This window comes from Littorina saxatilis, linkage group LG5 (genome assembly GCF_037325665.1).
Source record: "Littorina saxatilis isolate snail1 linkage group LG5, US_GU_Lsax_2.0, whole genome shotgun sequence".
In the NCBI taxonomy this organism is placed as follows: domain Eukaryota; kingdom Metazoa; phylum Mollusca; class Gastropoda; order Littorinimorpha; family Littorinidae; genus Littorina; species Littorina saxatilis.
The window spans coordinates 59,264,948-59,283,483 of record NC_090249.1 but is presented as its reverse complement, the minus strand read 5'-3'; the positions used below and the strand labels follow the sequence as shown (position 1 = coordinate 59,283,483).

Sequence of the window (18,536 nt, the reverse complement as noted above, 5' to 3'; positions counted from 1 at the left end):
GGAACTTAATGCACTTTAGTCATGTAATAGAGCACTTTAGCACACATTATATGCTGTAAAAAAAAATATAATTGACCAACCCATTTCCTTGTATTTGAAGAATAAAAATTCTATTTTTATCCCCGTGTCGGTTGTGACACGGAAACCAAAAGTAGCATAAAAAAGTGCTTCATGATAAAATACCTAAAAAAAACACTGCAAAATGTCTTTTAAATCATAAATAAAACACACCCAACAATAAAAAGTATAGGGATCATTGATAAAAAACACTACTAGCTCATTTTCCAATAACAATATAAGACAGTTTTGTATCCGCTCATTTGAAGTTTATTTTTCATTCAGTTCACCACCACAAAGACGCCAAATTTGAATAAATGTTAACCATTCAATCATATTCATGACACATAGCACATATTTTTGTACAATAATTGTAGTAATCTATATTTTAACACTTAATATAAGTGAAATGTGTCGGTTGGGACACAGAAACCGTGTCGGTTGTGACATGGAACCCATACTCAAAAAAACACCCAAAACAAAACAAAATCTCACAGAAAGGCACTTAATATGACTCTAGGGAACATAAGGTAAGAAGGAGCTCACTGAATGTATTTCAAATAGGTAATGATATTTAGGGTTATGTGGTAACACATAGTTCGCTATCACACATACAGGTATGACCTGCTGTGTCATTCCTGATGAAGGGAGACATCCATCATCAACACAATACACTAATTCTATGTAAATGTGTAGATAACGGCCCTGTGCTCCATCTTCATGGTGTAGTCCTCCTCCCTGAAGACACGCTGGATGTCGGTCTGGGGAATGAAAAATTCTGTGGCCTTGTGTGGCCATTTCCACTTCCCTTCCCCAACATCCTTCAGGTACACCCCCCAGTCTCCCTCTGGAGTCTTCTTCGTGATCTGAAACAGGTTAAGATTAATATTAAATCATAATGTGACGTTCTTGCACTGAAAGTAAAAACGGAAACATAATTAAAAACCTTCATTTTTTTTAATTAAAGTGTAAGTCAGTCACATTAAAACAAAAACGCTGTTTTTTCTATCAGAATCAAAAATGCTGTTTGTCCTATCAGTCTCTTATTTACCTGGGCAACACACTGGACTGCTGTCTTGTCCTTTGGCACGGCAACCAACAGGAAGTCTCCTGGCTTTGTGCTGGCATAGTTGGAACAAGTTGAAGTATATAAATAGTGTTAAGGATAAAAGGCTCATTGAAACAATACCGACTGTGGTTGTAAAGTCAAATTATACTATAGTTCTGCATTAAAACTCGTAATAATAGCCGGCTTATTTATGTCACTTTTGTATGTGTGAGAGAGAGAGAGAGAGGGGGACTGAGAGAGACAGAGAGAGAGAGAGATTGCCTGAGAGAGATTTAAAGCATGTTGGCTAATTATCTTATAAAATGCTATTTATCAATTTAATACTTAAAAGCAGTTATTTTCATTCTCATATCATATTTTCATATAACTGTTATTCAACAATTGTGATTACTATTAATTTATTGTCATAACCTCTATTTTTATCATATTTTACAAAATCGTGATTTAATATCTTAATCTTAAGCATAGGTTTATGAACTCCAGCAAGCACTTCCAATTTTATAGGGGGATGTTTGCAAGTATTTACTACTTTTTTTTTATCCCATCACTAAGGTGAATGTTATCCAATTTCCAGTCAAATCATTTCAAATGAAAAGGATACGACAAAATGGCAAGCAGACGACGAAATGGTTTGGTCGCCATGTCAGGGCAGGACAGTTTTTCCCCTGTGTGTGCGTCCACATGATGCCTGGGAGATAGGGAGGCCTGGTGTGGTCTTCAGGGGGCAATCTTGGGGTGCAGACTTGATGAAGCTGCTGCCTGACATTGTAGCCCCCATGCTCAGGGTAGATAGAGTAAATGGGGCGCCGCAGAACTGAGGACAGGGCCAGAATCTGCCACATTCCCATGTAGGTGCTTGGCCTAAGGACATCCCTCACCTCCGTCTCAAAGATCCTGCCAATGGCGTCTGTGGTCAGACTTTCCCCTGTGAAGTGGTCGGAGTACTGAGCACAGAAGGTGGGCAAATCACCAATGGCAGGATGACCCGTTTCACCCAGATAATGGGACTTGTGGACGATCAGCTCTAAGGCTATTCTGGCCCTCATTTCTAGGTGGCGGTCCTCTGTTCCCCAGGCCAGGACAGATCCACATCGGGGCAGACAATTACCATCTCCATAGATGGCCATAGGAGTCAGGTGTGCAGGCCCATCAGATGGATACAGGCCCAATGATGGATTATCCACAGTCAACCCCCGCACCTGCAGGTGTCCCACTGCCACAGGAGTCAGCTGCTTTTCTTGTTCAGCAGCTGCAATCTCCAGTGTACTCCAGTCCTCCACTGCCTGAAGCGATTGCAAGAGGCCTTTGAATACACTGGGGGGTTGGGCTGAGCAAGGAGGCAACTCGTATGAAGGGGCAACTGTTGGCTGGAGGCCTGAAGTGCCTGGGTCTGCTGAAGAGATGGGCGATACCTGGATGGAGCAGAAACAAACTTCCAATAAAAGTTTCTCTACATGTGTGTTTATTTGTGGTTGTGTGCGTGCGTGTGTGTGTGTACGCATACATTCATGTGTTGCTTGCGTGTTATACACATATCCATGCTTGACTACGTTGCAAGCCCCTGGAGCAATTTTTTAACTAGTGCTTTTGTGAACAAGAAACAATTGACTAGTGGCTCTATCCCATCTCCCCCCTTCCCTCCGTCGCGATATGACCTTCGCGGTTGAAAACGACGTTAAACACCAAATAAAGAAAGATCCATGCATGCATAATGTTGCTTGGGGACGGTGGGGGTGGGGGGTTGGGTCTTTTTTCTTTCAGTGCATGTCGTTGAGATTTCAAAATAAACAACAGTATGTAGATTTATGTTTCTTAAGCCTATTTTCATGTTACTTAAGTACACGTGAAAAATCATATAATAAAACAAAATGAGACCGAAGAAAAACTTACCACAGGGCTAATAGCAGGGCTGGTCTCCACAGATGATGAAGGGACCAGATCCACTTCCAGAGGCGGCAAGGCGTCGTCGTTGTGGTGGATGACTTGCACATTGATGACATCTCCCACAGAGTGGATGGCAGGCAGGGTGATGACCGAGGGGGTGGGCTGGGGTGAAGGAGGGTCAGAGGGGGAGGGTGGTGGAAGGGGGGCCTCATCCTCCATGCTTTGAGGTGCAAGCTGAACTGAACTGGATGAAATGGATGGATTTGGAAATTGTTGAAGGAGAGGCAGAGAGTGTTTGGTGTTCTTTTGAGGACGTGACTGCTGCTGGAGATTATGAAATGTCCAAGAGCCCACCACCTGCTCTTCTGAACAATTGCCCACTCCATTCTGGCAAGACATACAAACACATGTAAGGTGGCGGCTTTGGATGGTATTCAGCTCTGTAGACCTTACAGAATGGAATGACCGCGTGCCTGGCACTGTCTTGGCTTGCTTTTCTGGACAATGTCTGGGGATATCTTCTTCTGCGACCCAGAAAAAAGATCGCAGAAAATGTGAACATCCTTCTGCTGGGGGCTGCTTGTTCAGAGAGGAAGTCTGAAGATATTCGTACATGTCCAAGGCATTGGCAATGATTGCCCTTTTGGACACTACAGCAGAAGTAGCATGGTGCTTGACAACTGCACTTTCCCCATCAGATGGACTCTTACCGTGCCTTGAACCAAAGAAATTTCTTTCTAAAGAGGCATTGAAGTTGGAAAGTGACAAAGAGATGTCCGCAAAAGGACCTTTCGACTTGTACTGAGAAGCACAGCCATCAGTCCATTGGACAATGTGGGAGATGTCCAGCCTTCGAGTCTCCCGCAGATGGGTCAGTGCCTTGCTGGTGAAGGCTTGCACTGCGTAATGGTCATGTTTCTTGTCGGGTGAAATGAATACCAGGGACTCAGTGGTGGTGTCACTGCACACAGGGCATTTGTAATAGGTGACTGTTGGATGAATAGTCACCTGGTCATAGTGCCAGTGTGCAGCCTGAATCTCTTCCTGGTACGTACAAGAAAAGTTCTCAGCGAAATCCATGACCATATACACACACCCAGATGGAAAAGGTTTGGTCTTCTTCATTTCAGCAAATTTCTTAAGCTGCCAATCTGCTCTGAAAAGATGTTGAGCCAAGAACTTCAACTCTTTGCGAAGTTCACCGATAAGTTGCTGAATGGTTCCTGTCTTTGTAGCAAGAATTTGGCGCGAAATGCGCTTACCTTTGGAGAGTACATTTTTGGATTCCCAGCAATGCCAGGTGAGTTTTCCAGCATGACCAAGAAGTGGGCTGACGTGAGCATCAAACAAGTGCAAGCCACAGTCAGCACATTCACCATAGCAGCAAGCTTTTTTCTTTGGATCGCACGTAATGAGTGCAACAGCATGCCGCTCATGACGGATCCAGCAATGTCTGTTCTGCGCAGCCGCAACAGAATTGAGTGTTTCCAGCTTCAGCTTTGTGTTTGTGCAGTACACACAGAGACACTGCCTCAATTTTGCCTGTGCCATGAGACGAATGTTGGCTGGACGACACTTGGCAAACTTAGAAAAGCTCATTTTCTGACCACTGGAAATGAACTCTTGGTGAAGCTCTTTGAGTGGTCGACTCAGCACTGCCGCTGCTTTGCCACTTTTTTTGCTGACCAACTTTTTGTCAGGAATGGTAGTGGCCGACTCCTCAAAAAACTGCACTGCAAGCGCATCGGCTGGATTTGGGGGGGGGGCTGTTGCTTTCTGCCCCTTCTCATGCCTTTTGATGGTGGTCCAGTGGACACCCATCATGGCACTTCTCTCTTTGAATGTCCCAATGCCTTTGCAGACACTGAGAAGAACACGCCTCGCCTGCCTGTCAGCTGAAAGTTGCCGATTTCTAAGACGCAGACAAGCGTTCACGAAGAGATGGCCCATTCGCTGATCAGGAAGAAGCGTGTTCATGGTACTGGCAAAGAGTTTTTTCTTCTTGGGGCTTGCCTTGTGGATTAGGGAAGCAACAGTAGAAACAAACTTCCGAGGACTCCTTGGAAGAGCAGATCTGGCCCTCTGCAGTGCCTTCCGTTGGGCCTCGGGGGACCGTTCTTCAAAATCTCTTTGAACTGTCAATTGACCTAGTGACCTACTGCTTGTGCTAGCCTCACACTGAACTGCCTTACTGTTCTTCTGCCTATCCGCCTCCTTTTTCTTCTGATAAAGTTCTCTTCTCCTTTCATTCTTCTTTTCCCTAGTTTTCCAGTGCATTTTTTCTGCCTGCTTTCTCTTCTCCTCCCTCCATTTTGCTCTCTGAGTTTCCTCTGCTAAAACATCTGTCCTAGTGAGCATTTTTTGTTGCTGGCTAGCTTTCTTTCTCTGCCTCTCCTTTTGCTTTCTAAGTGTATTTTTGAGTCTTTGATCTGCCTTTATCTCTTCAGATAGATTTTGTCTGTAGGCTTTGCATTTTTCTTTGTTCTCAATCAAGTGCTTGTGATACTTGTCTGAGTCTTCCTTAATTTTCTGCCTGTAAGCTTTACACCTCTCAGCATGAGACAAAGCTGTTTTTTTAGGAGGGATGGGGATGTGGGTAGGGGTAGGGGTTGATGATTCAGTTGCTGTAGGCTTTGCCCTTTTTTTTGCAAGTCGTCCACATCTGCGTGGTTCCATATTGGGATCTAGTATCTTGGCGTCTCATGAATTCCTATATGGAATGGTGCAATGAGTGTAAATATAGAGATCAACAATAACAACAGCAACCAAAAGCAAAATATCCAATCCCATGATTTGGTTTCTGTCACAACCGATCATAGACTAAAAGATTCATTAGTTTTAAAACAAAATTAGTAAGCATAACTAGGAGCATACAAACGGATTTTGTAACAAACTTCATTTTAAAACAATAAAGCAGCTTTGTTTCCCTTTAGATTAAAAAAAAAATACAGCGAAACATGATTAGATGTCAGACGTACTTAGTTGTGACGAGAAACGCCGAACAGTGAGTTCCGCTCACGACCGAGCTAAGTTCTAAACTAAACGTCACAGCGAAAATGAGGATTAGCTTGCAACAGTATGTAATGTGAATCACTGAAGTCAGACAACGATTGTGTAGACAATCGCTTCTCAGACATCAACACAAGAACAAATGAAAATAGAGAAAGGAATAATTTATCATGACAAATGATCGGTCATGACAAGAAACCAAATTGATTACATTTCCTGTCTCGACCAATATGGTTTGAGTGTTTTACGGCCAACAGTTATTATGTGAGATAACTAACAGAATAGTAATATATTGGTTTGCATTTTTAATGTGACTGCCAAGTGATACATACTAATTAACATCATGAATAACAGACAAAACACGCGACATAGGTCTGTCCAAGTTACTGGATCTATCGGTCGAGACAAGATACCATAGAGCCGTGAATTCCCGTCACTACTAACACGCTCTGTCGGAATTTTTGCTATCTACGAGAACAAAACCCCAAACTACAGATAAAAAAAACAAAATTCTACAACTATGTTGCAAATATGTTTGTAATTGTTCCAAATGAAATGCACTGAACATTTTTTTAAACAAAGAAAGAGAAATAAACTTTCTATGAGTGCGTCGGTCGGCACAAGATACCATAGTGCGTACGTTTCCGGTCTTGACCGCGACGTTGTACAACTTAAAATAAATCTACTTAGATTTCGTTTAATATTCCCGAACTGCATATGAACAACCACTTTCAGTATTTAAAGTAAATTATTTTCCTGTTCTTTTTTTGGGTGATTTGAAAGGGTCTTTTCTTAAAACTGACAAAACGTGTCCGCCGATAACAATCAAGAGTAGCAGACGACATTTGACAGAGTTGGCGAGTACGTGAAAACACATGCATTTCTAAGTACACAATGAGGTTTTAAGTTAATTTAAAGAACAACTGACGAAACAACAATACATTGGGAAGAGAATGTTACTTTTCAAACGATTAAGAATGAAGATAGAAGCCAGTAAACTCACCTTGAATAGATGCAGTCGGCACTAAGCACTCGGTCGCGACACTCACGCGACAAGCAGAAGACAAAAGCCAGCAGCTCAGGATATATCATCACTGTGTTCTTTCGGCGGGAAAAAATAGATGCCAGGGATGTTTTTATTAATGAGTCAGCGCTGGGGGGAAAATCTCGGTAAGTGAATGTAGGTCATAGATTTCTCAGCCGCTTTTTGTTGATCGGTCGCGACGGTGAAAAACGGAAACGATGCTCCTCTTCAGGCAAAATTAATTACGTACGAGGATTAGAACAGCGGACGTCATCAATCGATGTATCTTAATGTTGCAATCGGTTTTCTTCATCTGTGTGTATTTAAGTGCACGCATTACAATGTTTAGTTGTTTGTGCATGAAGTTTTTAAATTTGGGCAAAACTCAGAAACCAAGCGTCGCGACCGCGATGGGTATTTAATGTGCCCCTTTTTTTACTTGTAGTAAATAAAAAACGTACTTTTTTCTTGATGTGATTGTAAAAGGATGACTGTGTATCAATTTGATGTACTTTATTTGTCAAAATATTAATGTTTGTGGTAACAATAACTAATTGTTTAAAGCAGGCACAATCATGTCACAAATCCGCCATGTTGGTTTGACCATATTTTGTGACTAGGATCGATATTTTTAACAAGAAAACCACAACAACTCACAGAATCATATAAAATTTGTTTCTTTAATACAAATGCAGTCAATAACAATCATTCATCTCAGTTTTTAATTCAATACAGCCAAATAATAGCTCGAGCAATTGGGTCACTATCATACCACACATGTTTTTGAGAATGACCTATATATATAGATACACATACATACCAGTGTTGTTCCCAGGCCTTCGGTCATTTACGCATACTTTTTTAATCTCACACATTGTTCTAACCCATGACAGGTCAAATGTCCAATAACTTTGACATGTGGCATGCCTTTTGACATATCAATTTTTGTGCGGCCTGGACATTTTGACCGATCTTTATATATATATATGGGAACAACACTGACATACAAATATTACATGGTGAAACAAACTATGACACTCAGTTGACATATGATAACATGTGCATACAAATATAAACAAAGGTAAACCATTACTTGAGCAACAAAAACCACTTCAGTAAACACACTAATAGGGCAAGTCAAAACTCGTCAAGTGACAAAAATAATTCTAGTGAAGCCGTTTGAAAAGAACACATCGTCAGCAGTTCAGATTTCGTTTTCCCCCCCGCTCATGTTGCTTTTTCCTCATTTGCACTTCTCTTGCTCTTTACTCTCATCTGCCCACACTTTTTATATTTAGTCAAGTTTTGACTAAATATTTTAACATCGAGGGGGAATCGAAACGAGGGTCGTGGTGTATGTGCGTGTGTCTGTGTGTGTGTGTCAGTGTGTGTGTGTGTAGAGCGATTCAGACTAAACTACTGGACCGATCTTTATGAAATTTGACATGAGAGTTCCTGGGTATGAAATCCCCGAACGTTTTTTTCATTTTTTTGATAAATGTCTTTGATGACGTCATATCCGGCTTTTCGTGAAAGTTGAGGCGGCACTGTCACGCCCTCATTTTTCAACTAAATTGGTTGAAATTTTGGTCAAGTAATCTTCGACGAAGCCCGGGGTTCGGTATTGCATTTCAGCTTGGTGGCTTAAAAATTAATTAATGACTTTGGTCATTAAAAATCTGAAAATTGTAAAAAAAAATAAAAATTTATAAAACGATCCAAATTTACGTTTATCTTATTCTCCATCATAAGCTGATTCCAAAAACATATAAATATGTTATATTCGGATTAAAAACAAGCTCTAAAAATTAAATATATAAAAATTATTATCAAATTTTTTTTTTCGAAATCAATTCAAAAACACTTTCATCTTATTCCTTGTCGGTTTCTGATTCCAAAAATATATAGATATGATATGTTTGGATTAAAAACACGCTCAGAAAGTTAAAACGAAGAGAGGTACAGAAAAGCGTGCTATCCTTCTTAGCGCAACGAATACCCCGCTCTTCTTGTCAATTCCACTGGCACTGCCTTTGCCACGGGCGGTGGAGTGACGATGCTACTAGTATACGGTCTTGCTGCGTTGCGTTGCGTTCAGTTTCATTCTGTGAGTTCGACAGCTACTTGACTAAATATTGTATTTTCGCCTTACGCGACTTGCTGTTTGTTACTTAGGACCAAGCATGTTTGGGAAAAGTTTTGCTGAAAGATAGCAAGATGCACACACTTACATGCCAACAATGGGGAGACTGGAGACCTTGGGGTCCGATTCCAACACCAGTAACAGCTTGCGTGTGTGATCCATCGTCAGGTACCTGTTACCACACAATGATAGGATGTCCTGTAAATATACATCTCACGCCAGCCTGTAGAGAACTTGACCCGTTCACAGTGACTGACACTGACACCTCACGCCAGCCTGTAGAGAACTTGACCCGTTCACAGTGACTGACACTGACACCTCACGCCAGCCTGTAGAGAACTTGACCCGTTCACAGTGACTGACACTGACACCTCACGCCAGCCTGTAGAGAACTTGACCCGTTCACAGTGACTGACACCTCACGCCAGCCTGTAGAGAACTTGACCCGTTCACAGTGACTGACACTGACACCTCACGCCAGCCTGTAGAGAACTTGACCCGTTCACAGTGACTGACACTGACACCTCACGCCAGCCTGTAGAGAACTTGACCCGTTCACAGTGACTGACACTGACACAGTTCATAACCTCAGTAAATTTACCTTCATTTTAAGACTCCCTCCTTTTTGAGACCTCGTTTTCTCAGATTTCTTGAGGTCTTAGAAGGGTTCAACTGTACTTATGTTCCAGAATGTCTCCTGAATCCTCCGATTAGAATAAAGAAGCAAGTAACAGAATAGTAACACAGATCAAAAGACTAGCTTTGAAGTCTGAGCAACAATTTTGGGCTTTGAGAAAACAGGAAATGTCTCAGCTCAGAGAAAAGTGATAGTTTTGTCCAAAGCTGCTCTGAAAATTGTGATACTGGAAAAAAATCCAAAAGTTTCAAAAAGTTCAGTTTTAAAAAACAGTGTTAGAAATGAACTTACCCTATCTTGGGCCGGCCCTGCATTTGGCTGAGACTGCGTGGGCCTCCCAGGTTCTTAGCCAAGGCGGTTGGGACAATCGGCACAGGGTTGACTGGGGTGGCCTTGAAAACAGTGGCCAAGGTGACAACATCAAACTGCAAGTGGGCGACAGTTTTCTCTGCGTTCTGGTGGGAGTAGAAGCTGCACCATCCTTTGACCAGTAGCAAACTGTTGAGGTCAAAAGGGTCTCGACCGCGACAGCGCTTCTGTAGCATCTGAAACAGAGTTGACAGAAATGGGGTCAGTCTTCGATTTCATGCAGGAGACAAAGTTGCTCACAATCAGTAACACTTCTTAGTCAACTCTTGTAAGTGAAAAAAAACCACAAACAGATAAGGATGTTAACATTATTTTCATCTACATTTTTGTTTGCTTTTTTGACGGTAAAAAATAGTCTAAAATTGACCTTGTGGGTGAGGTTGTGTATTGTTCATGGGAACACTACCCAACAAAACATTTACCAATAAAACTTCTTGCAGACATGATGTTAAAAAGGCATGTACCACCACAGCTGAATGACAATTACCTGCCATGTGCGGGGGTTAAACTAAACTAACGTATAACCACTAAAGAATGTTTTGTTCAGTATCCTGTAATAAAAGATAACAATTAAGTCTGACCTTGATTGCACCAATGTAGTCATCTGCAGAGCCTGTTCTGTCTTGATTCCTGCTGTTGGAAACCTGCAACAAGCAGAGAAAGACTGAACATTAGATCCTATCCCACCACCACATCTTCCTTCATGTAGCACCACTCACTTTTACCACACAACCAAGGCCGAGACTAGTCATCACACGTACACACACACTGAAAAAACCTTTCATGCACACACACACACAGTGACACACACAATAACACACACACACAGTGACACACACACACACTGAAATAACCTTTCATGCACACACACACACACACACACACACAGTGACACACACAATAACACACACACACACAATTTGCAGTTTTGAACTCTGTCCCTGGTAACACGACTAATCCTTATACAGTGGTACCTGTGATGTGAGGCCCCTCCCATAAGAGAACACCTCCCAAGAAAGCGCACCTTCTGTTGCCCCTTTGTTTATTTCCTTTACTAACTATACAGTGGTACCTGTGATGTGAGGCCCCTCCCATAAGAGGACACCTCCCAAGAAAGCGCACCTTCTGTTGCCCCTTTGTTTATTTCCTTTACTAACTATACAGTGGTACCTGTGATGTGAGGCCCCTCCCATAAGAGGACACCTCCCAAGAAAGCGCACCTTCTGTTGCCCCTTTGTTTATTCCCTTTACTAACAATACAGTGGTACCTGTGATGTGAGGCCCCTCCCATAAGAGGACACCTCCCAAGAAAGCGCACCTTCTGTTGCCCCTTTGTTTATTCCCTTTACTAACTATACAGTGGTACCTGTGATGTGAGGTCCCTCCCATAAGAGGACACCTCCCAAGAAAGCGCACCTTCTGTTGCCCCTTTGTTTATTTCCTTTACTAACTATACAGTGGTACCTGTGATGTGAGGTCCCTCCCATAAGAGGACACCTCCCAAGAAAGCGCACCTTCTGTTGCCCCTTTGTTTATTTCCTTTACTAACAATACAGTGGTACCTGTGATGTGAGGTCCCTCCCATAAGAGGACACCTCCCAAGAAAGCGCACCTTCTGTTGCCCCTTTGTTTATTTCCTTTACTAACAATACAGTGGTACCTGTGATGTGAGGCCCCTCCCATAAGAGGACACCTCCCAAGAAAGCGCACCTTCTGTTGCCCCTTTGTTTATTCCCTTTACTAACGTGACAGACCACCTGCATTCAGCTGGTCCCACTGGCGTCATTTTATGGCAGGTACCACTGTTCAAGTCTAAACTTTCTTCAGATCTAAGAACAGACATGTGCTTAGCATAAAGAAAGGCCGGACAAACTGTACCAAGGAACAGACTAAAAAAACACGAAAAAAACCCCGTTGTGAAGAACATGGTTGGAAAAGGATGTTGCAATACCTGAACAGGAATCATGACATCTCCCAGAGCAAGTGAGGAATTGCTGTCAGTCTGCCGCGTATCCAGTCCGTCAATGTGAAAACATACACCCTCAGCATCTGTGGGTTAAGAAAACCAAACTGTGATGGAGAATCATGATATTGTATTGGAAAATCAAACAGAAAACTTGCCGACTACCTGGGTTGAAGATGCCCGATTCTTTCTGCGCGCACGCACCACCCCCCCCCCCCTCCCCCCCCGATGCTGATTCACTGAGGTTTCTTTTTTATTCTCATGTACATGTATGAAATGCTGTTGATGTTATTAAACTAGTGTAACAGTGTGTGTGTTTGAGTGTGTGGGGGCGTGCCTTGCATGTGTTTGCAGATTGAAAACATCCAAAAATTGAAGCTCAAACAAGAAAGATTTAAGGTTTGCAAACACAGACAAAATGATGAGATGTCACCTTGCTAGTTGTAAAACATACAAGTACATCACAAAAGTGATGTACTTTTCTAAAGACTTTAGTAATCTGCATACAGTACATACCATCTTCCACAGAAAGGGAGCCCACAAGAATTTTGTTGGCTGTTCCCTCATTTTCTGTCTGCTTGTGAATCAGCCACAGAACCTGCTCCCCAACCTGAAGCCGGGGCTTTCTGAAACCATGGAGACAGAATGAACCTCTCTGTATTTGCAAGGTATTCATACACACAGACACATACACACAGACATACACACACACAATACTGCACACTCACAAAATCTTTATACAGTGGATTGTCCCTTGCAGGACCCCCTTTTTCAATACGTCCTCTCTTCTTCTTCTTCTTCTTCGTTCATGGGGTTAGACTCCCACGTTCACTCACGTTTTTAGCACGAGTGGATTTTTATGTGTATGACCATTTTTACCCTGCCATTCTGGCAGCATACGCCAATTTCAGGGGAGGCATGCTGGTTATTTTTGTGTTTCTATAACCCACCGAACTCTGACATGGATTACAGGATCTTTTACGTGCGCACTTGGTCTTGTGCTTGCGTGTACACACGAAGGGGGGTTAAGTCACTCGCAGGTCTGCACATAACTTGACCTGGGAGATTGGAAAAATCTCCACACTTAACCCACCAGGCGGCAGCGCCCGGGATTTGAACTCACGACCTCCCGATTAGGAGGCCGACGTCTTACCACCACGCCACTGCGCCCGTCTGTCCTCTCTTTCTAAGACCTTGCTTTTCCACCGTGTTTGTTTATAACGTCTGTAAATCTACCTCCGTTTTCAGACTCCCTCCCTTTTAACACCTGCTCTTCTCACATTTGTGGCTGCTCTTTAAAGGGAGGTTCCACTGTATTCAGACACAGGAAGACGTCCCATAAAACTGCACAGTCACAATATCTTTATATAAGAAGGCCTTGCTGTTTTAGTATTTGAAAAAATGACAGTGCATTTGCACTTAAAGCTTATTTCCAACCTCATTCAAGATTGTTTTGTTAAAAAGAAGGAGAAGGCTTACCTGTTCTGTGCAACATGGAGAAACGTGGGTGGCCCTGTACTCGTGCCATCCCATAGTACACATGTACTCTTGGGAAACTGCAACAACTCGTCTGGCCTGACAAAAACAACAATATCTTTAAAGTCAGAATGAACCATAAGAAATACAGAAGTTTAGTACTGAAGATGTCAAACAAGGTTTGTAAGTGTCTGTCTGACTTGCCTGTCTACCTTTCAACCCCAAAGTATATCATCATCATGCATATTATGAAAGAAAATAAAGTCAACAAAGGCCCTAATCAAACAACAATTACTATTATTCATTCATTATCTTGTCTAAATTGTTGTTGTGAAATACATATATTTACATTGAACGCTCTGTCTGGAAGTGTAACTGATTCTTCATGAATTTACTCACAAAATTTGGCTTTCTTCCTCAGAATGTACAATTAAACTTTAAAGAACACATGATAGCATGAAATAACATCAAAGTCATGCCAAGAGAGTAGAGAGATTTGCTAAGTGACCTAAGAAGTATTTTTAAAAAACCCAGTCTGACTCAGAATTTGTTTTGTATTTTGAAAGAGCTCCTGTTGAAAATACTTAAAAGATTTAAAAGCACTTGTTACACAACAGAACAGCTTCTGTCTGTGCTTACATTTGAATACAAAACTTCAACCAAAAAAAGCGAGAACGACAGAACAAGAGAGAGAGAGAGAGAGAGAGAGAGAGAGAGAGAGAGAGAGAGAGAGAGAGAGAGAGAGAGAGAGAGAAAGAGAGGGAGGGAGAGAGAAAGAGAGAGAGAGAGGACGAGAGAGAGAGAGAGAAAGAGAGGGAGGGAGAGAGAGAGAGAGAGAGAGAGAGAGAGAAAGAGAGAGAGAAAGAGAGAGAGAGAGAGAGAGGGAGAGAGAGAGAGAGAGAGAGAGAGAGAGAGAGAGAGAGAGAGAGAGTACTGTACATGCAGACTAAAATTCTTTCACACCACTTCATCAGATCAACTAAGTAACAGTGACAACTTCCCCCCTATGTTGTAACAGTAACACTGAAGTGGCAAAATACTCCAACCTGTCATCATCAACAATCCATTGAGAGCAAGTAACATTCCGACTGGGCCACATATTGAGCTAACATAGCACTGGACACAAACCCTTATCACAAATATGTGGCAGCCATTAAGGACAATCTCTCTGCCATTTACCAACTGGTCAGGGCACTAACTGTGATGGGCTAATCTGATTACAGGAGCAATGCTTAACGCCAACACAACACGGCCACAGATCAAAGTGCTTTCTTTGTGCCTTTCACCTGGGCGTGCAAGCAGAAAACACATGTACAGTTACACCTGTCTTAGTCATTCCTTTGGGCAGTGCTTTGTCTTTCGGTTATTTTCTTCGATGTGCTTGTCTGATCAGCTTATCAGATGACAAAGATAGCATATAAAGCCTTACACAGAAGAAAAAAAACCCTATAATAAAGTATCTACATGCAGCTGTCACTGTAACCCTGCTTTGACAAAGAGCTGTAGATTTTGAGGTTCTTCAAAATCAGATGGTTTGGAATTTCTAAAAAACAATAAATAAAAAAAAAAGATTACAAGTGGATTAGTGATTGAAAGGATGAACTGAACTAGCCCAGTTGTATATCCTTGCCTGAAAAAAATAAATGAACGGGAGGGATATTTACAGACAGTAAACTTAAATACCTAAGTTAATTAAAACTAGTATGTGTGCCGGTGAACATATGCACTGATTTCTGTGATGAATATTTTTTATACTCTTTGATGTGCACCCTTATGCTGAGTGTGATAACCCTCGAATGACTAGTCCTGTGATAAATATTGTTCAATGACATATCTAGTCCTGTGATAATGATAGTTTTTAGCGGTAAACTTTTAGCTAAAGCTGACGGCAATTAACCTATTTGGAATCATGTTACTATTCCTGTTAGTGTACATATGCGTGCGCGAGTGTAGTATGCTTCGTATGGTATTTTTATCTGTTGTCTTATTATTTGTTTTGTCTTTTAATGTGCACCACACTGAAATTTCTCTGAAATTTCTCTGTATGAGATAATAAAGTATTCGTATTCGTATTCGTAAAAGATCAATGTTACTTACTCATTTTGTCTAGTTCTAGAGGGAATTTCATAATGATCAGCAAACTGTGGAGCTCGAAGATACTCTGGAATATTTCGCACACGTAGTGGCACTGCCATTGGCTATGGTGCCTGTGAACAAAATCAACACATAACATTTATTTTTTTTACTAAATACATATTAGCAAAAACAACAATAAATAAAAAACAAGCTACAGAGCACTCTGTTTGAGGCTGAAGTAAGAATTACGCACACACATACACATTAAGAATTAACAACAAAATGAGAAAAAAACCATATTGTTAAAACAAAATATTGTTAAACAAGAAGAGCAAACGCTCGATCGAGTCACTTTCGCAGTTCTGAATATTATATGAGGCATCAGATGGACAGGAAGAAATTGCTATTCACAACACAATACAGATGTAAATAATTTGATGTAAAGAATAATCCTATAAAGTTTGAATCAAATCCGATGAATAGTTTCAGAGATATGATATTTCAATTTTTTTCCTTCAAGACATACCTGTGACCTTGAAAAAGGTCAAAGGTCACCAAAGCAGACGTCAAAGTGTAGAGGTCACTGGGAGTCACGTTCACATAAAATTTGAGCCCGGTCACTTTTATAGTTTCCGAGAAAAGCCCAACGTTAAGTTGTGTGTTGCCGAACAGAAAAGGCTAGTTATCTCCCTTGTTTTTCTGATAACGTTCGTAAAAGGCTACAGATGTAAATACTTTGATGTAAAGAATAATCCTACAAAGTTTCAATCACATCCGATGAACTTTGTCAAAGATATAAAATGTCTAATTTTTCCTTTGACGCTGACCTGTGACCTTGAAAAAGGTCAAAGGTCAACGAAACCATCGTTAAAGTGTAGAGGTCATTGGAGGTCACGACTAAACAAAATATGAGCCCGATCGCTTTGATAGTTTCCGAGAAAAGTCCAACGTTAAGGTGGTGTCTACGGACGGCCGGCCGGACGGCCGGCCGGACAGACTAACACTGACCGATTACATAGAGTCACTTTTTCTCAAGTGACTCAAAAACCCTTCTCATAAGGCACACACAAAAAATAGTCTGTTTACGGTAACATAGGCAAAAACAAGTCGCGTAAGGCAAAATTACTACATTTAGTCAAGCTGTGGAACTCACAGAATGAAACTGAACGTAGTCCGCCGCTAGTGCAAAAGGCAGTGAAAGTGACGAGCCTGTTTGGCGCGGCAGCACGCTTTACTGTACCTCTCTTCGTTTTAACTTTCTGAGCGTGTTTTTAATCCAAACATATCATATCTACATGTTTTTGGAATCAGGAACCGACACGGAAATTTAATTTTGATCATAATTTTTAATTTTTCTAATTTTCCAAAATTTTACAAAAAGCCGGATGACGTCATCAAAGACATTTATCGCAAAAAAGAAAAAAACGTCCGGGGATATCATTCCCAGGAACTCTCATGTCAAATTTCAGAAAGATCGGTCCAGTAGTTTAGTCTGAATCGCTCTACACACACACACACGCACACACACACACATACACCACGACCTTCGTCTCAATTCCCCCTCTATGTGAAAACATTTACAAAACTAGATTAAACAGGGTTTGAATTATGTAGATCTATGCATAATATATATATGTGGGAATCCACCCTTGTTTATGTACATGTACCGGCACCATACTTTTCAGGTCAGCATGTCTAATTTTAACAAGCGTGTTTCTTGTTTCTCTTGGCATCCTACTTTTCACAGCAGAGAACACAAAATGCACCTTTTAAATTTGATTCCTGCAAGAAGTGGTGTTTTTAATTTTATTTTAAAGCAAAATATAGTAACACTTGTAGTGATATATAATAAACAAAGGACAGCAAAAGAAGTAATGTCATGATTTAAAACTATCTGAGGTGAAAAAATGTACTCAATTTTGGACTACTTCTGAAGGACCTTAGAGTTAAAGTAAACTGTTCAACAAGCTGTCTTCTTCTTCTCATTCGTTGTTCAACAAGCTGTGACATGAGTCAGTTGACTCAGTTCCACTCACTGCTTTTTCAAAATTTTATCATGTTAAGCTTCAATTTAAAATAATTAGCATAGTGCACAATACCATATTTTGATATGGTGCATTGTAGTTTGTGAACTTACTACGTACTACTACTTTGTGTATTTTTCTTTTAAACTTAAACAAATTAAAGTCTACCTCAGGCCGGAGGTGCTGCCAGTCTACTACTGTTAACATCCAAAGTGGGTGATGATCTACATCAAAGATTTCAACGAAAACTGGGACAGGTAACACAATGCAATTGTTCTCAATAGACCAATGAGTGAAATTACTAAAAAGAAAATGCAGAAATCAGTTCCTTGGAAAATCTTGCTTCTAAAGCAAGTTGAGCTTAGACATACCGGTATGTTAACAAATGTAAAGCACAAAACAATGACAACAATTGTTTGAATTATGCTGCTCTGTGGCAAATTTACCTCATATTTAAAGTTTTATAATTGAATACACATTCACACACAAAATTCCTTGACAATCGATCAATTTCAAATTAGACATGCACCTTTTGTAGGGAAAAGCAGGTACACCTTTATTCTGTGGCACCTGTGTGTCAGATGTGTTTGTAGAAGAGGGGGTTGAAAGAGACCAAAGGAGGAATACACTCCTATTTTCAGATAAAAAGTACAGCAGCTGCTTTATTTCACACGGGTTTTTCAATGGAGCACTAATTTAGTATCAATGATCTCAAAATCAGCACGGGTGCCTTCAGGGACTGTGAGTTCAGTTGGACAAGTCAAAAGTAGGTCACCCTTTGAGCGGCGTTAGCAACACACAGGAA

General features: G+C 41.1%; 2 protein-coding genes across 2 annotated transcripts in view; both read right to left on the bottom strand.

The window, feature by feature from the left end:
• LOC138967568 (SCL-interrupting locus protein homolog) overlaps positions 1–18,536 on the bottom strand; it is a 35,585-nt gene that overhangs the window by 16,434 nt on the left and 615 nt on the right. The window contains exons 2-8 of the mRNA XM_070340147.1: positions 15,729–15,838; positions 13,635–13,730; positions 12,672–12,781; positions 12,144–12,241; positions 10,774–10,836; positions 10,115–10,368; positions 9,275–9,358 (exon numbers count right to left, since the gene is read on the bottom strand). Coding sequence (XP_070196248.1) covers positions 9,275–9,358; positions 10,115–10,368; positions 10,774–10,836; positions 12,144–12,241; positions 12,672–12,781; positions 13,635–13,730; positions 15,729–15,826 — 803 coding nt within the window. The 5' untranslated portion in view covers positions 15,827–15,838. The remainder of the gene's footprint in view (positions 1–9,274; positions 9,359–10,114; positions 10,369–10,773; positions 10,837–12,143; positions 12,242–12,671; positions 12,782–13,634; positions 13,731–15,728; positions 15,839–18,536) is intronic.
• Positions 2–8,201, bottom strand: LOC138967567 (uncharacterized). Its single transcript, XM_070340146.1, has 3 exons — positions 7,023–8,201; positions 1,109–1,178; positions 2–923 (listed from the first exon to the last, which is right to left on the bottom strand). Exons 1-3 carry the CDS (start codon positions 7,109–7,111, stop codon positions 738–740), a joined length of 345 nt encoding a protein of 114 aa, XP_070196247.1. The 5' UTR covers positions 7,112–8,201; the 3' UTR covers positions 2–737.

Bases quoted from the DNA above. Each gene is read 5' to 3' on its own strand.
- LOC138967567 (XM_070340146.1), bottom strand. From the start codon at position 7,111: ATGATATATCCTGAGCTGCTGGCTTTTGTCTTCTGCTTGTCGCGTGAG. The intron at 1,179-7,022 runs GTGAGTTTACTG...CAACTATGCCAG, and splicing joins GCCGACTGCATCTATTCAAG to CACAAAGCCAGGAGACTTCC. The intron at 924-1,108 runs GTAAATAAGAGA...AACCTGTTTCAG, and splicing joins CAGTCCAGTGTGTTGCCCAG to ATCACGAAGAAGACTCCAGA.